At 51.0% G+C, this 18,241-nt stretch overlaps 1 protein-coding gene across 1 annotated transcript in view; it reads left to right on the top strand.

Moving 5' to 3' along the window:
- PEMT (phosphatidylethanolamine N-methyltransferase) overlaps nucleotides 1-15,653 on the top strand; it is a 41,335-nt gene extending 25,682 nt beyond the window's left edge. Inside the window, 5 exon segments of the mRNA XM_032704241.1 lie at nucleotides 4,255-4,400; nucleotides 8,715-8,823; nucleotides 12,640-12,714; nucleotides 13,483-13,543; nucleotides 14,237-15,653. Of these exon segments, the coding sequence (XP_032560132.1) occupies nucleotides 4,255-4,400; nucleotides 8,715-8,823; nucleotides 12,640-12,714; nucleotides 13,483-13,537 (385 nt within the window). The 3' untranslated portion in view covers nucleotides 13,538-13,543; nucleotides 14,237-15,653.
- Nucleotides 15,654-18,241: the final 2,588 nt, after the last annotated feature.

Here is an 18,241-nt window from a genome sequence, read left to right as displayed (position 1 = left end):
GCAAAAGAAGCTGTGAAGATGATGGCTGGGCTGACAATTGCCGGTGGTATCAGCAGGACGATTTCAGTGTTGTCGAGGTTGCTGTTTTCAAATGAACAAGATCTTTTGTTGCAGCGTGTGCTGCTGGGCACTACCGGGTGGTTTATCCCCATTGCATCCTTAGCTGAGAGGAAAAAACCTCAGGTGGGGATGAACCGAAATCCCGCACGGTGACTGTGGCACCTTGCAGTGGTGGCTGTGTCACTGAAATCCTGGTTGCCTGCACCACCGCTGCTTCCTTGCTGCCTGCTGGCCCCTGGCCCAATTCTGCCCCAATTGCACTTGCTAGCCCCAGTTTCCAGGCTGATTTTTGGGATCATGCAAGGAAGCACTGCTGGGCTGCTCTCCGCAGCGACCCAGTTTGCTGGATGAGGTCTTTGTCCTCCTTTGCAGGAGAGGGATGACAAAATACATTTGCTGGGGGCCACCGAGAGAGGCCCCCAGCAAGACCTAAAAAGCTCAGCTTCTCTCTTAGTACAATATTTCCAGGCTTTCTTCTTCATGTGGCCTTTGGGGATGTGTTTTGGGCTTGGTTTGTTAAGTTTTCTGGTTGAATAAATCAGCGCCTGCTTATGCAAACCTGGTCCTGTCAGTGTCCCAGCCAGAGGATCCGCTGCCGATTTCCTTTGCTCCCACTTTCTTCCTGGGATCCCACCAGCATGACTTGTCCATCCCCACATTTCAGAACCATTTTGAGTGGTTTTCCAGTTCATGGGGTTTATTATGTGGTAAACGGGAAGACAAGAGATTCAGACTAGATATAAGGAAGAAATCTTTTATGAGGAAATGTTTTATGGGGAAACACAGGCACAGGTTGCCCAGAGCCACTGTGGCTGCCCCATCCCTGGAAGTGTCCAAGGACAGGTTGGACAGGGCTTGGAGCAACCTGGTCTAGTGGAAGGTGTCCCTGCCCATGGCAGGGGGGTGGAACTGGATGACCTTTAAGGTCCCTTCCAACCCAAACCAGTCTGTGATTCCCATGGAGCAGCAATGTAGTGGCTGTGCCTGAGCAAGTGCCTCTCTGTTTTGGGAAGTGTGGGCAGAACAATGCCCGCTTCCCTGGCTGCTCCCATCCTGCCAGGAATTGGCCATATCTGCTAGTTTGGCCAGAGCAGAGTTGATGGATTTGGGCTTCTCCCAGCTGGTGGAGAGTGTGTAGCTCTGGTGTCACGCTTCACACTGGCAAGCGTGGGGAGATGTCAGGGGATGCCCCATTTCCCCAGTTTCTCTCTTCCAAAGCTGAGGGCACATTCCAGGCCCCTCCCTGGTGGCAGCCATCCTCACGACAGCAGCCAGGTCTGTGATCAAAGTAGGTCGCAGCCCCGCCCCTCCCCTGCGCTGGTACGAGGGATGGATCCTCCTCACCATGGCAATCGCTCCGCTCGGCACATAAAGCAATTCCAGGTACTGGGACAAAGCATGGATTTAATTGATGTCCTCTTGGGTGCTGAGCTGCGCCACTGCCTTGTTGTGCAGCCAGAAATAAATGCTGTAACAAACGTGACTTAGAGGCACATGAAGGAAGGGACTGGCTGCACAACTGGTGCTCTAACAAGGGAAATGCCCAAAACCTTGTCTGTCCCTACCAGGGAGGGAGAAACATAGCCAGGGAGGCTCCCTCACCATCAAGGAGCAGTTGTAGATGCTGGAATAATTGATGACTCTGTGCTGCTTGTCATGGCCCAGCACCCTAAATGCTTAAAAGGTTTATTTACCAATTCTGAAAACTCCTGAGCGCATCATGTTTAATGCAAATAGAGAGTGTGTTTAGGAAGATATAAACCATTCCTAGAGGGAAAGGCAGTCCATTATCTCCGTGCAAACACCTCCTTCTGTAGCTGTAAGCCAAACAGCAGGGAACCGAGTGAGACATGCTGATGAGAATAACTAATGCAGGCCTATCCAACCATGGAAAGGAAGGATGTGATCATCTGGAGCAGGGGAGACAGCTTTGCCAAAACAAACCATACCATGTGCTGGTTACAAAACTTCCAGTGCTGATTCTCAGTCAACCAGTTCATGCTCTTGAAGCCACTTTTGTTCCATGTTCCAAGACAGAGTCGAGTCACCAGCATCAGATAGAGGAGCCTCAAGGATGTGAGACAGTGTGAGTCCAGCTTATCCAGAGCAAGAAGCCTCCAAGGGCTGTGTTCTCACTGTGTCTCTCTGTACTCTGCCATCTCTTTGCCAGGGCCTGGGATCCAGGCAGATTCCAGCTCAGCACCTGCCTCCCCAGGGATCAGCAGCAGTGACTTTTGATTGCTCTGAGATACTTCCCAGTGCTGCTACCGTCTGGAGAGGTCCTGGCTGGATGTGGAGCCAAACCCCACTGCTGTGAAAGGCATTAGCATCCTCCTCTGTGTGACCAAAGAGCTCCAGAGCATCCCCAGGGATGTCACGGTGTGCTGTGAGTGCACAGCCAGGCCAGGATTCCTCAGGCAGACAGACACATCCCTGCAGGGGGATTGCTTTCCTCCCAAACCCAGGCAGTGCTGGTATCAGGGACATGGATTTTTTTGGCTTCTTCTTAGAGGAGACTTGTGTCATTTAAAAATAAACACTGGGGAAGTGATGCAAAGGGGTGTGCAGCTGCTGTTGCTTCACAGTGCAGCCCGATTTGTGTCTTCCCATCAAAAATGATTTTAAGCTAATCCAGTGTGAGCCTGGTGATTGCAAGGAGCTGTGCTGGGTGCTGGAGGAGGGCCAGCCTGGGGACACCATTACATCACCTGGGGCCACGTTGTCGTCCTCTGCCTGTGCTTGGCTCCGTGGAAAAGGGAATTTCTCTGTAATTTCCGGAGTGTAAATCACCAAGATGTGTTCTTGCTCACTCCCAGGCATGTTACATTTATTCCATGTTTTGTTTCCTTGCTTCAGTCCAAAGCGAAGATTAAATGTCTTGTTCTGGGGTCCTAAAAACCTGTCAACAATGGAAAGTCTAGTAGGAACAAGCTCCAAGGAGAACAAGAAATATCATCAGGTCCCTAAACCACAGAGTTTAAATATTATCCTGGACTTTCTTGGTGCTTTGAACTTACCATCATTTGAGCCTTCAAAAGATTTCCAGCTGCCTTTCCATCAGCCATGAAGGCAGGACTGGCTGTCTCTCTCAGTTTTTATTTGGGCAACAGAGAAAAAATCCAGGGATTTGCAGTGCTTAGAGAAGAGGGACATCAGGGAAAAAAAACTATCCCAAACCCTGCAGATAGCACTGTGGAAGCACTTTCCAGCCGAGGAACCTGGGACCGCAGGCAGGAGCAGCACTACTGGCCCGCCACTCACAGGCAGCAGTGGCCAGAAGCATGGGATAGCTGTTATTCCGCTTGAATTTCAGCCTCCAGGGTGCTCATTAAAAAAAGGCTCAAAGTTTCCTACCTCATGTGTCAACAACATGTGGAGAAACACTGTGTAGAGGTCTGCAGGTCTGTTATCTCCTCTCGCTGTTATTAATGGTGTTTTTTTAATCACAGCGTTGTCTCCTTTGTCACCGTGCGTTTGTGTCGGAGCCATGTGCGATGCTGAGCCTGCCAAGCCCGGCTCTGGGCAGAGTTCAAGGGGCTGAAGGGAGGGGGTCACCGTTATTCCAATCACAAATGAGTGTTTGGAAGGTCAGACCCAAAATGCCTGAGCCAGCCTGGAACGGAGGAGCTGTGTTCACACTTGAAAACGCCTTGTCTCTCGTATTTTCCTTTCGCCGTTCCAATCCTCCCCCTGACTGTCAGGCTGCAGCCATGAATCACTCCTGGGCACGTGGCTAACACATGAACGCTGCAAAATATTTTGATGGAGGGGAACGGGGGTGGGAGCACGAGATAATCCAGCCGATTGTTCCCAACCCCTCGAGTCCTGTGCCGAGCCATCGCAGCCTCCGGCATTCGCAAAGGCGCCTGTCCCAGAGCTCCCAGTCACGATGAAAGCTGGGATTTGGTGAACGAGACAAAGGTGTTGATATCACAAGTCAGGGGGGTTGGTATTTCCAGGAGTGAGCAAGGGTTGTGAATAGAAATAGCTGCCCCAGGTCAAACCCTGGCTGCTCATAGGCTTCGGCTCCTTGCTTCTGCTGTTGGGAGGCTGAATAGGTCCAGGTGGGAAAAGGGATCCAGAGAAGGGACCTCCTCAGCAGCATTCTCTCCCAAAGCTCCATCTCTCAGGGAGAGGTGGGTCATGTTGTTAATGAGTTGCTGTTTTTAACAGCCCTTGTTGTCTCTCCAACAGCTTCACAGAAGCCATGAAGAGCCAGCCAAAGCTGGAGGGCTGGGACTGCCACTGGACCTATTACTCAGGCGTGGCCATCTCAGCTGTGGGGACCTTGTTTGTCATCTCCAGCTTCTTAGCACTGGGATTCACTGGGACATTCCTAGGTAAGCACTAAAAATCCAACAGTTTAACCAGAAAGTGCATTTAATCCTTGCAGGGATCTCTTGCTAGGGCAGAGTCCCATAGGAATTCCCTTGTCCTTGCCTTCAGGGCTTTATGATGCAAAGCATGATCTAACCATGCTGTTACCTCACATGGTGCAGTGGTTTTATACAGCGAGTCCCATCACCTTCAGTGTTAAACCTGAAAGTCTGGAGCACAGCTGATCGTCTGCCAGTCCAAACACCCTCCAGAAAAGGTGCAAGGGCAAGACCCCACGAGCAGCACCAGCACAGTGGGTGTGAACTGTCCAGCAGCTTTGCTCTGAGCACCCACCTGCTTGTCACACGTGCCAAGGCAGGATCTGATTTGCTCTTCCCTCTGCAATAAACCTGAATGTTCGTTGACAGATCCTTTTATCTGCCACTTTATGGCAGAAGGCATTTTCCACTGCGCCTGCTTTCACATTTAGAGAGTAATTCTTTTAGCGTTGTTGGCTTTAAAAACATGCCAGTATGTGTGGAATTCAAAAATAAAGTAGAGACAGGAACAATAAATATCCAAGGAAAGGGGCAGCTCCCGCTGGCTGAAATAATCACAGCCCCAGCTCTGACACCGCATTTAGGCTGTGCTTTTGCAAGTGCTTTACAAACCAAATTCAATTAGCTCCTGTGGCGTCGCTAGGAAGAAGAGAGGGACATAAATAAGCCTTCCTGGTTATCAAGTGAGTTGCAAAGAAATGTGTTGAGTTGGCCAAAATCCTGCTGCCAGAAATAGAGCTCAGCACTCCTGAATGCATCCCCTCACCTTCATGTGCAGCCCTGTATCACAACCCCTGTCGCTCAGGCTACTGGGCACCAGCATCCTCCAAATCACCTGCAGCCTCCCGGAGTGATGCTGTGCCTGTGGAGACATGTCCAGAGGGCTGGGCACAGGAGCACCCGCCAGCAAGAGCTGCTTGAATTGCTCCTGAAGTTCAGCCAGGTCTGGAGTTGTTACGTAAAGCCTGATTCATCCAACAGAGGATCCAGTGGACTTGAACTGCTGGGAGAAAGCAAACAAGTGAGTCAGGCTCAGCGTAAGCTGTGAGAGGGGCCCTGTCCCCTGCCTCTGTGTCCCCCGGGGCAGGGAAGGGATGGGTGTTAGTTGTCCACATGGGGCATTTCTGCTCCATCCACTCTGCCGGGAAGGCTCTCCCTGGAGTGTCCCGGGCTGAGGCTGCCCGGCTCCAAGCCTTGCATGAGGCAGCAGGGACCAGCTCCCTCTACCAGCAGTGCATGGCAGGTAACAGGGCAGAGCTGAGTCAGGGTGGGGACTTCACAAGACCACATGCTAGTGCAGCCAGGCTGGCTTGGGACCTCTGTACCACCGAGGCATGGCCCAGCTGGAGCCCCACAGAACATCTGTCCTTGGACCAGTAACAGCTTCCCTGTTGAGTCCATGAGTCCAAGTCAGCAAACTCTTAATGGAGAATGCCTCTCAGCGTGGTTTCTTAACCAGCCATGGGGAAGACAAGGGGTTTGCAGGTCTCTGAGGATCTCACATGGGATAGTCTCTTGCTCAGGACTCACTTGGGACTGTATTTCCAACATCCTCCTGCATGCAGGATTTTAGTGCTGCACTGGCGCTGCGGGAGGAGGAGGGGTTACAGGTAGCAAAGGGCTGCACTGCTTTGGCTAGAAGGGGCATCCAGCTGCTTCTCAATATTTATAGCTGAGCTCAAGAGAAGTTTTGAGAGAACCTCTGACACGCGAGCACTTCAAAAATTACCAGAACAGGATTTGACCCTTAATTTTTCAGTTTTCCTACAGCACCGAGGGCTGAACCAGGGAGGGCACAGGGACCACATCAGAGCTGCCTGTTAGATTCCCTCTTTACAGCACATTTGAGCTTTGGAGCAGCTGCAGAACACTTTGTCTCTGAAGTGTGCACTGAACGGTGCAGTGGGAGCGGTGTGAGTCACCCTTCTCCAGCAAGCCTTGCTGTGCCACCCCATCTCCCGAACAGCAGCACCAGCACCAGCCTCTGCTTGCAACAGCTGGATGCAGGTCTACCTGGCAGATCCATCTCCTGGTGCCCTGTGTCTGTGCCATGCCCATGCTGGGATTTGGGCATCACTTCAGCACCCTCCACCTCGCTGTTTGCCCCGTTTCCCAAAAAAAACAGTGACAAGGACTTGGAAATCCTGAGGCCAAGGGCACAGAAAGTCGGCTCTGCCTGCTTGAGCCCATCTGTTTTGTACCCCAGTTCTGTTCCTTCCAGCACTGACCAAGAGTTCAAGTCAATCCGACTTGACCAAAGTCTGTTACTGGGCTTGGAGAAGCTGATGGTTCTCCAGAGTGAAGTGGGGTGGGTTTTCAGCCTAGGTCAGGCTCTAGGGACCGTGGGGGACCTTGTAGAATGCACCAAATGGCTTTTTGCTGCTATGATCCCAGGTGCAGTGAGATGGTTATACAGATCTCCAGCAGAAAAAAATCCTCCAGTTAGCTGCCAAGGTCCCTCAGCTTTACAAGAAGCTGATTCCTGATTTGGGGGCTTAATGGAGGCTCAGGAGATGCCGAGGCTGATGCTGCACAAAACAACACACAGTCCTTTCCTGTGAACATAAAAACATAAACCACCTCTCTGGTGGTCATGCTCATTGAACTGTGCAGGTTTAGAGGCAGAGATTACATTGGAAAAACTGCCAGTGTGCTCCTGCTTGTGGGGAGCCTCCCAGGAGGGTCCCACAGCCCCACCAGTGCCGGGTACAGAGAAGCCCCTGCCAGCCCCATGGACCCAGGGCTTTGTGTGAACCTCCCCAGTGCCACTGCCATTTGGGGAGCGAGGTGTTCAGCCCAAAGGCAAGGGCGGGCAGAGGATAATGAAGCATTTTGACACATAAAAAAGCACAGAAATGGGCTGTGGCAGGGGGTGATGTGTTCTTTCTACCAGAACAATCTCAGAGATGTATTGCCAAGTAACTGTGAGAACATATAGTATGAATACGAGGCAATTATCTCACTTAGTGGCCTGTAGTTAAAGCCCAAAGCATTGTGTAATTGGGCAGGGGCTGTTTATCCTTAGAAATAAATGTTTAGCACCATGTGAGGTCAAAGAAATTACACTGCGATCCAGGTAATAATAATACCTTGAATAGTTTGCTCTCCTTAATGCCTTTCATCTAGATTTGCGAGCACTTTCTCACCATACATTAATCCTCACCACCCTCTGTGGCCGTAAGAAAGCACTGATATTGTGATCGGTGCACAATAGCACCAGGAGGGGACAGAGGAGACTTGCCCAAGGTCAGGGAAACAGGCTGGCAGCAAAGCTGGGAACACAGCCCGGGGTGGTGGCAGCGCCCTGGGCTGATGGACTGGCACTGCTCCTCACGGATCAATGCTTGTCTTGTACAGGGGACAAGGAACATGGAATTGTTACAGTGGACATGGAACAGGGACCAGAAGGGCTGTCCAGCCCTGGCACAGGCTGCCCAAGGGCAGCGGTGGAATCATCCTCGGGGGGATTTAAAGCACTTGTAGATGTGGTGGTGCTTTGTGGTCTCACTTGTAAGAACCAACACAACCAAAAATCTGCATCCTGGCCCTTTACCCACCCCCCCACCCCCAAAATGCTGCTCACGAGCTACACATCTTCTTGCTGTCATTCCTTTCCAAGCTCCTTTCGGGAGGGTGGAAGGATCGCTCTGAGGTAGATGGGAAGCTGGTTGGATTCTGACAGTTCTGAAAGCTTTCCTCATTACAGATGACAATCACCTATTATCATCATCATCATCGTGCCGATAATTGAGTGTTTTGTAGGCAGAGGTGCTATTTTCTGAAATTCTGAGAAATTCTCTGAACTGCGAGATGAGGGTGGCACTGGATGAGGGCATTTGGTGGTGGTTGTCATGATTATAACATCTCCAAACACCATTATAGGGCACTGGGCTTATTTTCCCATTAAATGGATTTGATCCTATGCACTTACTTCCTCGTCAAGTGCATCCAACAGGCAGTTTTCAAATGAGAAAACCAGAATTACCATTTTGGACCTGAGAGCTGCCTCCTGATGAGGATGTGGCTGCCATAAACCTCACTGCAATGCAGGAACCTTCCTCACGGGCAAAGAGCCATTCCCGGAAAAGCTGATAGGCACAGAGTAAACAGGCGACTTATTTGTTGCTGTTTTCTCAGCCTGGAAGTCAGCAGTGAAACCCCTTTGCTCTGCATCCCTGGCAGGGATGCCCGTGGTACAGGGAGGTACCAGTGTTCCAAAAGCCCGCCGTGACTCCCAATTTCATGGAGACCAACCAAAAACTCTCTGTTTGCTCTTAGGTGATTACTTTGGCATCCTGATGGAGGCAAAAGTGACCAGCTTCCCTTCAGCGTCCTGATACCCCATGTACTGGGGCAGCACAGCCATCTACCTGGGCTGGTCCCTCATGTGAGTACATGTCCCTACAAACACATTCTGTTGTAGGGTGAGTGTGGGGTCTGTGTTTGGCAGGGCATGAGGTGCCAGCTGCAACCAGGGGCCCGAAGGGGGCACTTGATGATGGCAGTCAGCAATTAAATGGCAGGGAAAGTGCAACATGCCCTGGCTTCTGGCCTCCGGCTATTTTTGTGCGTGGAAAATCTTGTGCTGTCATAAAAGACTTGCAGCTTTAGTTGTAGAAAAATAAATAGCGGGCAAGTGCTGGGGAGAGGAGGCATCAGCAAATGCTCTGCAGCTGAACGAGTTCCTTGGCAGGCTCTGCACGTGGAAAAATCAACAGTCAGGGCCAAATTCGTGCAGGGTGTCACTCGGCAGGGCATTGATATGGGGAGCAGTGTGACCCTGTAATTACTCTGAAAAAAGCAAAACAAGCCAAGCCACCCTTTTCCCCCACTGCACGGTGATAACACTTCCGAAACACTTCTCGTGTGATACAACACAGCTTAATAGCCTGCTTAGGAGGAAATGAATAGGCTGTAATTTAGCAACAAATGAGCAATATACTCTATCAGTGTAACAAGTTTGATGTGGTTTTCATTTAATACCACAATTTTATTTATTTACCCAGGAGGAAAAACACCCGGCTGTGTTTACTTCAGGAGCCTGTGGAGTGTTGTGGGCTGTTATCACTAGATATTTTACACTGGTGCTCCTGACTGTGACCACCTCTCTCTACTTGGGTGGAAAAAATTAAGTGCTTTGCCACTCTCTAGTCATTTTTTCAGCCATGCAGCCCTGGTAATAAGTAAAGCTGATGGTTTCTCTCCTGTCTCCACTGAGCTTGTTGCAGTTTGTTCTGCATTGAAATCACCCCCGGTGCCATCAGGGCTGGTTTGCATGAGGCTGTTTCCCTTCCTGCAGAGCCACAGCACTGGGATGGGGTCTAAATCCTGGGAAAGGGTGCACAAGGGCCAGAGTGAGCTCACTGCTGACAGCGCTGGGCAGGATAGCTGGCCACAGGACTGGCAGCAGCACGGTGGAAAGCATGGATATTGCTGGGGAGAGTGGGACAGACCTGGGGCAGGATGACCCACCTCCATACCTCACCATGACCCCCACAGCAAAGCAGAAGGAGGAGGAATTAGAACCAGGAGGAATTACAAGGAGAGTTTTATTTGTTTTAAGATCAGGCAACCATCAGCTACTTCCTAGAACCTTTGCAGAATCCACGGAAACCCTCCTGAGCTGTTTCTGTTGCAGAATCCCTTCTCACCCCTCTCACCAGGTGCACATTGTTTGGTCTTCCACCACAATTCTGGGCAAAAGCAGCTCTAAGCAGCTCGAGACAGCAGTGATTGCCTTCTTTTTTCTCGTTAAAAGGCTGCCACCATTAAGGCCAGTGAGGCATGACAAATAATTGCTGTTAACAAATTGCTGGAGCTGTGCAAAGTGGCACCAAGGCACCGCCCGCCTGCCCGGGGGAAGCTCAGCACAACCCTTCTCACGGTGGTTTGGCTGTTTCTCTTGCCTGTGATCTCAGTTCACAGAATCATGGAATCATTTAGGTTGGAAAAGCATTCTAAGATCATTGAGTCCAACCATTAACCCAGTACTGACATGTTCACCACTAAACCATGTCCCAAGTGCCACATCTACACAGCTTTTAAATCCCTCCAGGGATGATAACTCCATCACTGCCCTGGAAAGCCTGTGCCAGGGCTAGCCAGCCCTTTTGGGGAAGAAATTTTTCCTAACATCCAATCTAAACCTCCCCTGGCACAACTTGAGGCCATTTCCCCTTGTCACTTCTTCCGTGGGAGCAAAGATCAACCCCCACCTGGGTCCCCCCCTCCTGTCAGGGAGTTGCAGAGAGCAAGAAGGTCCCCCCTGAGCCTCCTTTTCTCCAGGCTGAGCCCCCCCAGCTCCCTCAGCCGCTCCTGGTGCTCCAGACCCTTCCCCAGCTCCATTTTCCTTCTCTGGACACCTTCCAGTTGCTGAGGTTTTTTTGAGGAGTCACAGCTCTCTCCTTAGGTGCCAGGGCTTACAGAAGTTGTTGGTGTCTGCCCTTGGAAGCCAGAGCTAAAGTCTCAGCTCTGTGGTAGTGGGAGGGATGCTGGAGGAATGTGTTTGCCATCTGGTTCCGGTCAGACCTAAAACACAGAGCATGTTTGTTCTCCCTTGGTGATGTATCACACTCCACATCATGGTGTCAGAGCCCAAAGGATTGATTATTTTCATCCATAAGGTCATATAAACACATCACATAAACCAGCCTACCCTCTGACTTCATTCCAGCCTTAAAAGCATCAAGTGGGGCAACAACCCGCTTCCCATGGGGAGCTGCAGCAAGGCTGGGGATGGACAGACTCCCTACCCAAAAAAAAGCCCTGCCAGGACCACAAAACCTTCCTGGCTGATCATCATTGATACTGCTACGATGAGTCCTTGCCCAGTATGTAGGTTGAGCTTGTAAGAGGAGAGAAACAGTTCACCCAAATGCTGCTCATCACCTGCATCCAGCAGCCTCATTTCTTCTGCAAGACAAATGGAGCATTCACTGTTTAGGGACAGCTTTGTGTGTCTCTGGTAGGGAAGTGTTCTAACTCACAGCAACAGGCTGCATAAATCAGAGCCGGAGCCGAAGCCAAATGATGCAATTAGAGGTCTTGCTGTCAACAAACAATCATGTAAATTTGTTCTCTCTGATAGGAATCAAGGAGGAGACATGACTAAGCATGTAATAGCAGGGGTTGGGGAGAAGAAGAAGTTGCCCGAAGCTTCCTAATGAGGGAAAAGTTATTGCAAAATGAAAACAATGAAAAGGTGAAGATTTGTGGGTGCCTCTTCAGGAAGCGATGAGGCCAGGTGGTACCTGAGCAGGGCTCCAGTATGAGGTTTAGGTAGCTCAGTCCCTCCTCTGTAGGCATGTTTTCCCAGCAGCACGAGTCACAGAATGGTTTGCGTTGGAAGGAACCTTAAACCTCATCTCATTCTCACAGCTCATCTATGTTTCTGTGACACCTCTCTTCAGAGCAGAAGGTGATGGGGATTTTTGGTCCCAAATCTTTGGCCTCAGTGCTAAAAGGCACAGCCATCTCTATTGCATCCACAGTTCTTGATCACCTTGGCCCACAACCAGACAGTGCAGAGCAGTGGATGGCATCAGTCCACTGTGCTGTGCCTGGTGAAATCTTGCTGGAGGACACCATTCCACTGGGCCTTGGGAGGTGACAGGACACGTTTCTAAAACATCTTGAAATGGGTTTAGAGGTGAACCAAGCCCCCAGCACCCAGCCCAGATGCAGCACCCACCCCAGCACCTTTCAAAGGGCAGACAGGAACCTTCCCATCCCTTTCCATCCCTATCCCTGCGATGGCTCAGCCTCCACTTTGATCTATAGGGTGCCATACACTGCTCTCTCTGCCAAGAGTCCCCTGCACCCTGGGTGGCCCATCTTTCTGGGACATCAGGCACTTCCCTTAGAGCACGGGCTGGGAGCCACAGCCATACTTCAGCAGCTGCTCAGCCCTTAAACATCTCTATAATCTCAGGATTTAGCATCAAAGCAGAAGCTCTTCTAGCAGAGACGTGCAGGGATCAGACTTAAAATAAGTCACCGAAGTAGGCTGGGGAAGAGTCTTTGCCAAGTAACATCTGTCTGAGACAGTTAACACTGAGCACAAAAAAAAAACCTCAGCCCTTTTGTTTGCTTCTGTTTAATGAGCGAGAGCTCTCATGGAGCCCAGCGTCTCATTTCACTTTCTCAGCCAGGTCTTGCATAAGCCCGTGTACTTACCTGATCTTTTCCTTCTCTTTCAAAACAGGCACGCCAGCCCAGCTGGCCTTTTGCTGACAGCTGTAGTGGCAATTTCCTACACAATCGCCATGCTGTATGAGGGGTGAGTAGCTGTGCAGAACTGGAGAGCTTCTAATTATTTCTGCCAGCTTTAACTCCCGAGGTTTCGGAGAACTGCACAAGTAGAGATGATTTTTTCCAATTAATTCAGCAGGGGAAGAAGGAAAACAGAGGATTGTTTTTCAATTGTTTTGATAATGGGCAGATTCCGCTCTGGAACTATTTGCTGAGTTCTAGGAACATTTGTGCATTTGTTTGTTTTTATCAAAATGAGATCTTTTTTCTTTTTGGATGCCTGATTTTGTCTGTGGAAGAACAATAAGGAAGGCAGTGAGACGACTCATTGTGTCCTCTGAAGAGTCCCTACAAGAAGTGCTTGCATTTTGTAGTTCTTTGGATGGGCTTCTCTGATATTTTGCACCACAATAGCCTGGCAGCAGAGAATGGAACAGACTGGAATAATTCCCAGAAGTAGCAGTTGTACTGCAGCAGGGAAAGGTCTTTTGTGTTTGCAAGGGAGGAGAAGATGCAGAGTGGTATGGTCTGCATGCAGGGGAGTCTGAGTGTGTGCTGAGCCTTGTCCCATGCAGCACAGGGATGGTCCTTGGTGGAAGCAGCTTGCAGCTGCTCCACAATCCAGAGAGACTGAGATGAGGATTGCCATGGCACAGGAATAGTCAGGCTGTGCCAACCTGTGAAGGACAGTTTCTGGGTGCACAGTAATCTTGATTTTAATTCTTCCTCCCTTCTTTTGCCCCTCTCTTTTGTCTCTGTCCCCTCTCTCCCCAAATTCCCGTCCTCCTAACCACAGGCCTTTCACAGAGGAAATCTACCGGCAGAAACAGAAGGGAGTGAAGAACAAGTAGCCACAGGTACGTTTGCTGATCGGCAGTTTCAGCTGCTTTGCCAGGCTCCCCCACCTACGAGCACCCCTGCCCAGCCCTGCCTTCTCTGGCTCCTCCAGAGCCCTTCCCACACTCCTCAAGGCTTATGAGCTTCAAACTTCTGCAAAAACCCAGGCAGGAAGGCTTTTCACAGCAGCAGCTTTGTCCGCCTCCTGGCACCCGACCAGCAGCCCCCAAATTGTTTTGATTATACACTTGAGAATCAGTGCGAGGCAAAATCGCTGGGAAGCTTTGAAGCTCCAGGCTTAGTCTGAATCAGGGAGAAAAAAGCAGCTATTGGCCATGGCAGGTGCTCCAGTGAGCGGCAGGGATGGTGTGAGAGGGCATGTGTTCCCTTAGGGAAATCAGGCATCCCTGCTCCGACTGCTCCTTGTCTGAGCCGAGAGCACTTCTGCCCATGGGCTCACCCTAAAAACTCAGCCCAGGCTTGTTTTGGGGGCCAAAGGCTTCTGCAAAAGCACAAGTTCCTGGCCAGGCTCCTTTCCCTGGGGTTCAGTGCCACCCTGGAACCCCCAGTGCATCTGCCCACTGGTGGTTGGAGAGTTGAGACAATCCCACGGCACTGCTGAGGTTTTGGCAGCCCCGTAACTGCTGCTCTGATGGAAATGCTGTGGCACCACTGAGGTCCCTAATGGACTCCTGTCCCTTTGCCTTTTGCAGAGCACTGTCTCAGGTACCTCGTGCCTCTCTGGTCCCCGCACTGTCAGATTTCCCTGTTTCCTACTGAGATGTATCCTACTAATTATTAGCCCAGCAAACCTTTAATGAGCTGACCGAGCTCCCTGCAGCACTGGAAGTGATCAGAGGAACAGCCCGAGCGTGGTGGCATCTCCTCACCACAGCCCACGGGAGATGGAGGTCCCTGTCCCCAGGTTTCTGTCCCCAACTCCGGGTCACTGCAGCTCCTGATGCTCTCACAGGAATTACACAGTGCGGGACCTCCTGACCTCTTCTCCCCCAGTGATTATTGGAGATCTTCAGGGGAAAAAGCAATTCCCTCTGGACTGGAAGGGCATTTCACAAGTGAGCTCTGAGCATGGGGAAGCACTGGCTCCAGCTGTTCCTGAAGATCATCTGAAGATGCTGCCAAAGAGCCATGGGAAGCAGATAAAAGCTCAGACGAAGCAACAGAGAGGGTTCAGGAGCCCCTGAGGATTCAAACAGAGCTGGGGAAGGAAGAGGGGAAACTGCTGCAAACTCAACAACAGCAAAACATGCTGCAAACCCAACAACAAACCCCCTCTTTTTCGGAAGAGGGAAGCTCCCCATCCAGAACTGCAGTTTCCACTTTGCAGAGGTCTCCCGCCACAGAGAGCCCTGCAGTGTCTCTGCACAATTGCAAATACTCAGAGAAAGGTGACTGAAAAGCACAGAGATATGAATGTATGACCCAACCCACTGCCCAAGGGGGGTGGAGGGACGGCAGCTGTCCCATGGGGAAACTCTAGCATGGAGAAGACCCAGGGGAAGAGTCAATCCCTGTCTGCACTCTGCAGATGTCTCACCCCTGGCCCTGTTGATGCCCCGGCCCCCTCCACACCCACCCAGTCCCTCCTTTTCCCTTATGGGCCACATGAGGGTCCTTCTGCTTTCCCCAGCACCCAGTGCCTTCCAGCTGTTTTTCACTGCCTTGCAGGGACAGTGGGTGGGAGGGAGAGAAATGGCTGCTTCTGCCTTCCACACCATGCAGCAGCCATGTATAGATCTGCCCCTCCGCCCTTGCCACCAGCCTCAACAAGTCCCAGAATTGCCCAGTGCTGGATCCTGTCTTGAACAGAAAGACTTCAGAGGTGATGGTCCAGAGCCAGTCTCTGTGTTTACAGATTCCCAGAACAGTTTGAGAAATAAACTGTAAATGATCAAACAAGCAGCAATGGCGTTGGAGAAGGAGCTGCTCCCGCACGGGCACCGGGATGTGGTGCCACATCTCAGCATCACAAAGTCCCCTCCATGGAGGGTCCTCCCTCTTCCCAGTGTCACCTCCACCAAACGGTTCCATTTCCTTTTGCTTTTGCATTTTGTAATTCACCCTCCAGGCATCGCTCAGCAGGAATTAAAAGTGTTGGTCTCTTTTCAATCCGGCCTCCCATTTCCTCTGGACAGGCTCACGGACGCCTTGTTTGTGTTTCATCATTTTAGGACCATTACACATAGATTTATTTTTTTATTGCCACCTCAACAACCTTCCTCTTAAAGATTTGGGCATAGTATTTTATTTTTAGATAAGTTTCCACATCCCCTTCACAGTTAATGTTTATAGACAGAGGCTAAACCAGCCCAGTACCCATAGCAACCAGTGAGGAGAGGATACATTGCATTATTCAGACAATTTATGTCAGAGTTGCCAGTCCTGGCTCAAAGTCTCTGATGTCAATAAACTTGGATTTGTTGATAAGTGTAATCAGTATTTACCAGAGAGACACGTGCTGGGTCGGGAAGAATTATCCTTCATGAGAAGACAGCGAGGGCCGTATTTGTGCTGCCTCATTCCCCGTCTGGGGACCTTGTGAGCCCTTTCCCGTCCCCACTGCAAGGCCAAGGGGGGACCCCAGTTGTACCATTCCCCTCCCCAGCCAGCATCAGCCTCTTAAAATGTGTGTCTGTCACCATAAATCCCAGTGATGGAGCTGCTTCCCATCCTGTGCCCACAGCATCCCAAAAGCACAGGGGTTTGGTGCTGCACCGGGACCGGCTTCACGGACTCCTTTCCCATTGATCTGCCATTTCCAACCCTTCCCACTTCCCAGCTGTTCTGTGTTGGCTTTGCATTGCACAAGTGTTTTTCTGGGGTTATGCCAGATGCATCCCTGCTTTTAGTAGCTCTTCCTGCAGCAGCCAGCACGGATTAATGTGTCGCTGCCTTTGTAGAACTGGTTCTGGCTGCCATAAAGCTGGAGTCTGATATTTTAGAGGCATCTGCTCTCTTCCCTAAAGCAATCTGAGGAGCTGGAAGGTGATGTTCCAGCCCATATCACGGGGCCCAAGCCCACCTTTCTCCCTTGGGCAGGGAATGGCCCTGGCCAGGACCAGTCCTGGGTGGTGCCGTGCTGGTCCCCAGGGCTGCAAGGAGGGAAACACAGACATCGTTTATGTTGTTTTATGGTATTTAACAACAAGAGTTATAGGACTCTCTTTGGTTATAGGGAAAAAAATTGTGATTCCAATTACCTAATATTTCTAAGAATTTGAGATTCCAGAGGGAGGGGATGAAACCTTCAGGCTGAGCATGAAGCATTGGTATTGTCGCAGATGTTTCCCCACTTCCCAGCTGCAGCTGGGGCATATTCTACATTGATGCAGGGATGGACCTCGGGGCCTCCAGGTCACAATATGAGTCCTGCTGCTTCCAAAGGAGAGACCTGCACTCTGGGACCCCCAGGACCAGCCGGTTGCAGCCTCAGCTCTGTGCTGGCACAGGCGGGTGCATCCCTCCAGCTCTTGCAGAAGCATCGAGGACCAAATGAGGTCCCTGGAAAGGGGGTCATGGAGCTATTTTCATAACTTCATGCCTTCAAAATACAGTGTGGGGCTTGCTGGGCCCACTGGAGGTTGGCAAGGGGGTTGTTTGCAGCCTTGGGAATTGCTTCACATGAGGCTGTGTGCTGACGCCACAGATAACGCTTCCATTGAAGTTTGGGATATTTCTGCAGAGCAAACACCAGAAAAGGAGAAACTAGTTAAATCACAACTACCTGGCAGAGACAGCTGTGTCACCAAGGTCATTGCTCTTCACTGCCTCAGGTCACTCTGTGTCACTGCACAGCCCCCACAGCAGCTGTGCCCACCCTCATGGAGGTTTCCTCCCCAGGGTCACTTGCGTGGCTCCTCCACACACATCTCCCTTCCACAAAACAATTTTTTGGGGATGAGGAGATCACCTGTACAAACCCAAACATCCCAGCAATGCAGGGCCAGCTCCACACTCACGGGATGCTTCATCCAGGAACACTTTGGGAGATGGAGCCTGCATCCTGTGGTCCTTTCCCTGATGGTGGTGACATCCAGGGCCAGGGACATGTTCCCAAAGGCCCCTCCCTCTGTTGTGACCGCCCATAACCCCGTGTTTGCTTTTGCCCAGTGAAGCTGGGCTGCCTTGCCCCGGGAGAGGGACAGCCAGGGGCCCTTACGTGGCAAACAACCACGGGAATAAACACGTGGCGCAATCAGGGCAGCACGTGTGGCACTGGTAGGATGGGGAGTTTGCCATCCCCACAGGGCTCCTGCTTGCTGAGGCTGCACTTTTGCTATTTGGGAAGATGGAAGGGAAGGAAATGGGGGTCTCAGGGCTCTGGTGGTGGCTCTCACACCCATCCCAGTGCTGAGGCTCAGCCTCGGCTTTTTTGCCCACGGTTGGGATTTGATGTAAAAGCAAAGATGAGCTTGGAGTACAGGTGGTACAGGAACAGTTTGGGCACTTAATCCCTTAATCCAGAGAAGATGGACAGGGGACACAATGGGACTTACATTTACAGGGGAATATCCAGCCTCTTCTATCCCCACTTATAGGGAAAACAATCTAGGCTTTAAATGGTCACAGAGAAATGCAATGGGAAGAACAGCCTGATGGGAAACTATTCCCAGGTGGGAATCTGTTTCTGAGTGGGAAACATCCAGAGCTGGAGCCCAAACAAATGTCTGGGGCAGAACCAGGATCCCGGGGCAGAG

Source organism: Chiroxiphia lanceolata, chromosome 16, assembly GCF_009829145.1.
Source record: "Chiroxiphia lanceolata isolate bChiLan1 chromosome 16, bChiLan1.pri, whole genome shotgun sequence".
In the NCBI taxonomy this organism is placed as follows: Eukaryota; Metazoa; Chordata; class Aves; order Passeriformes; family Pipridae; genus Chiroxiphia; species Chiroxiphia lanceolata.
This window is presented reverse-complemented; position numbering and strand designations above follow the sequence as displayed.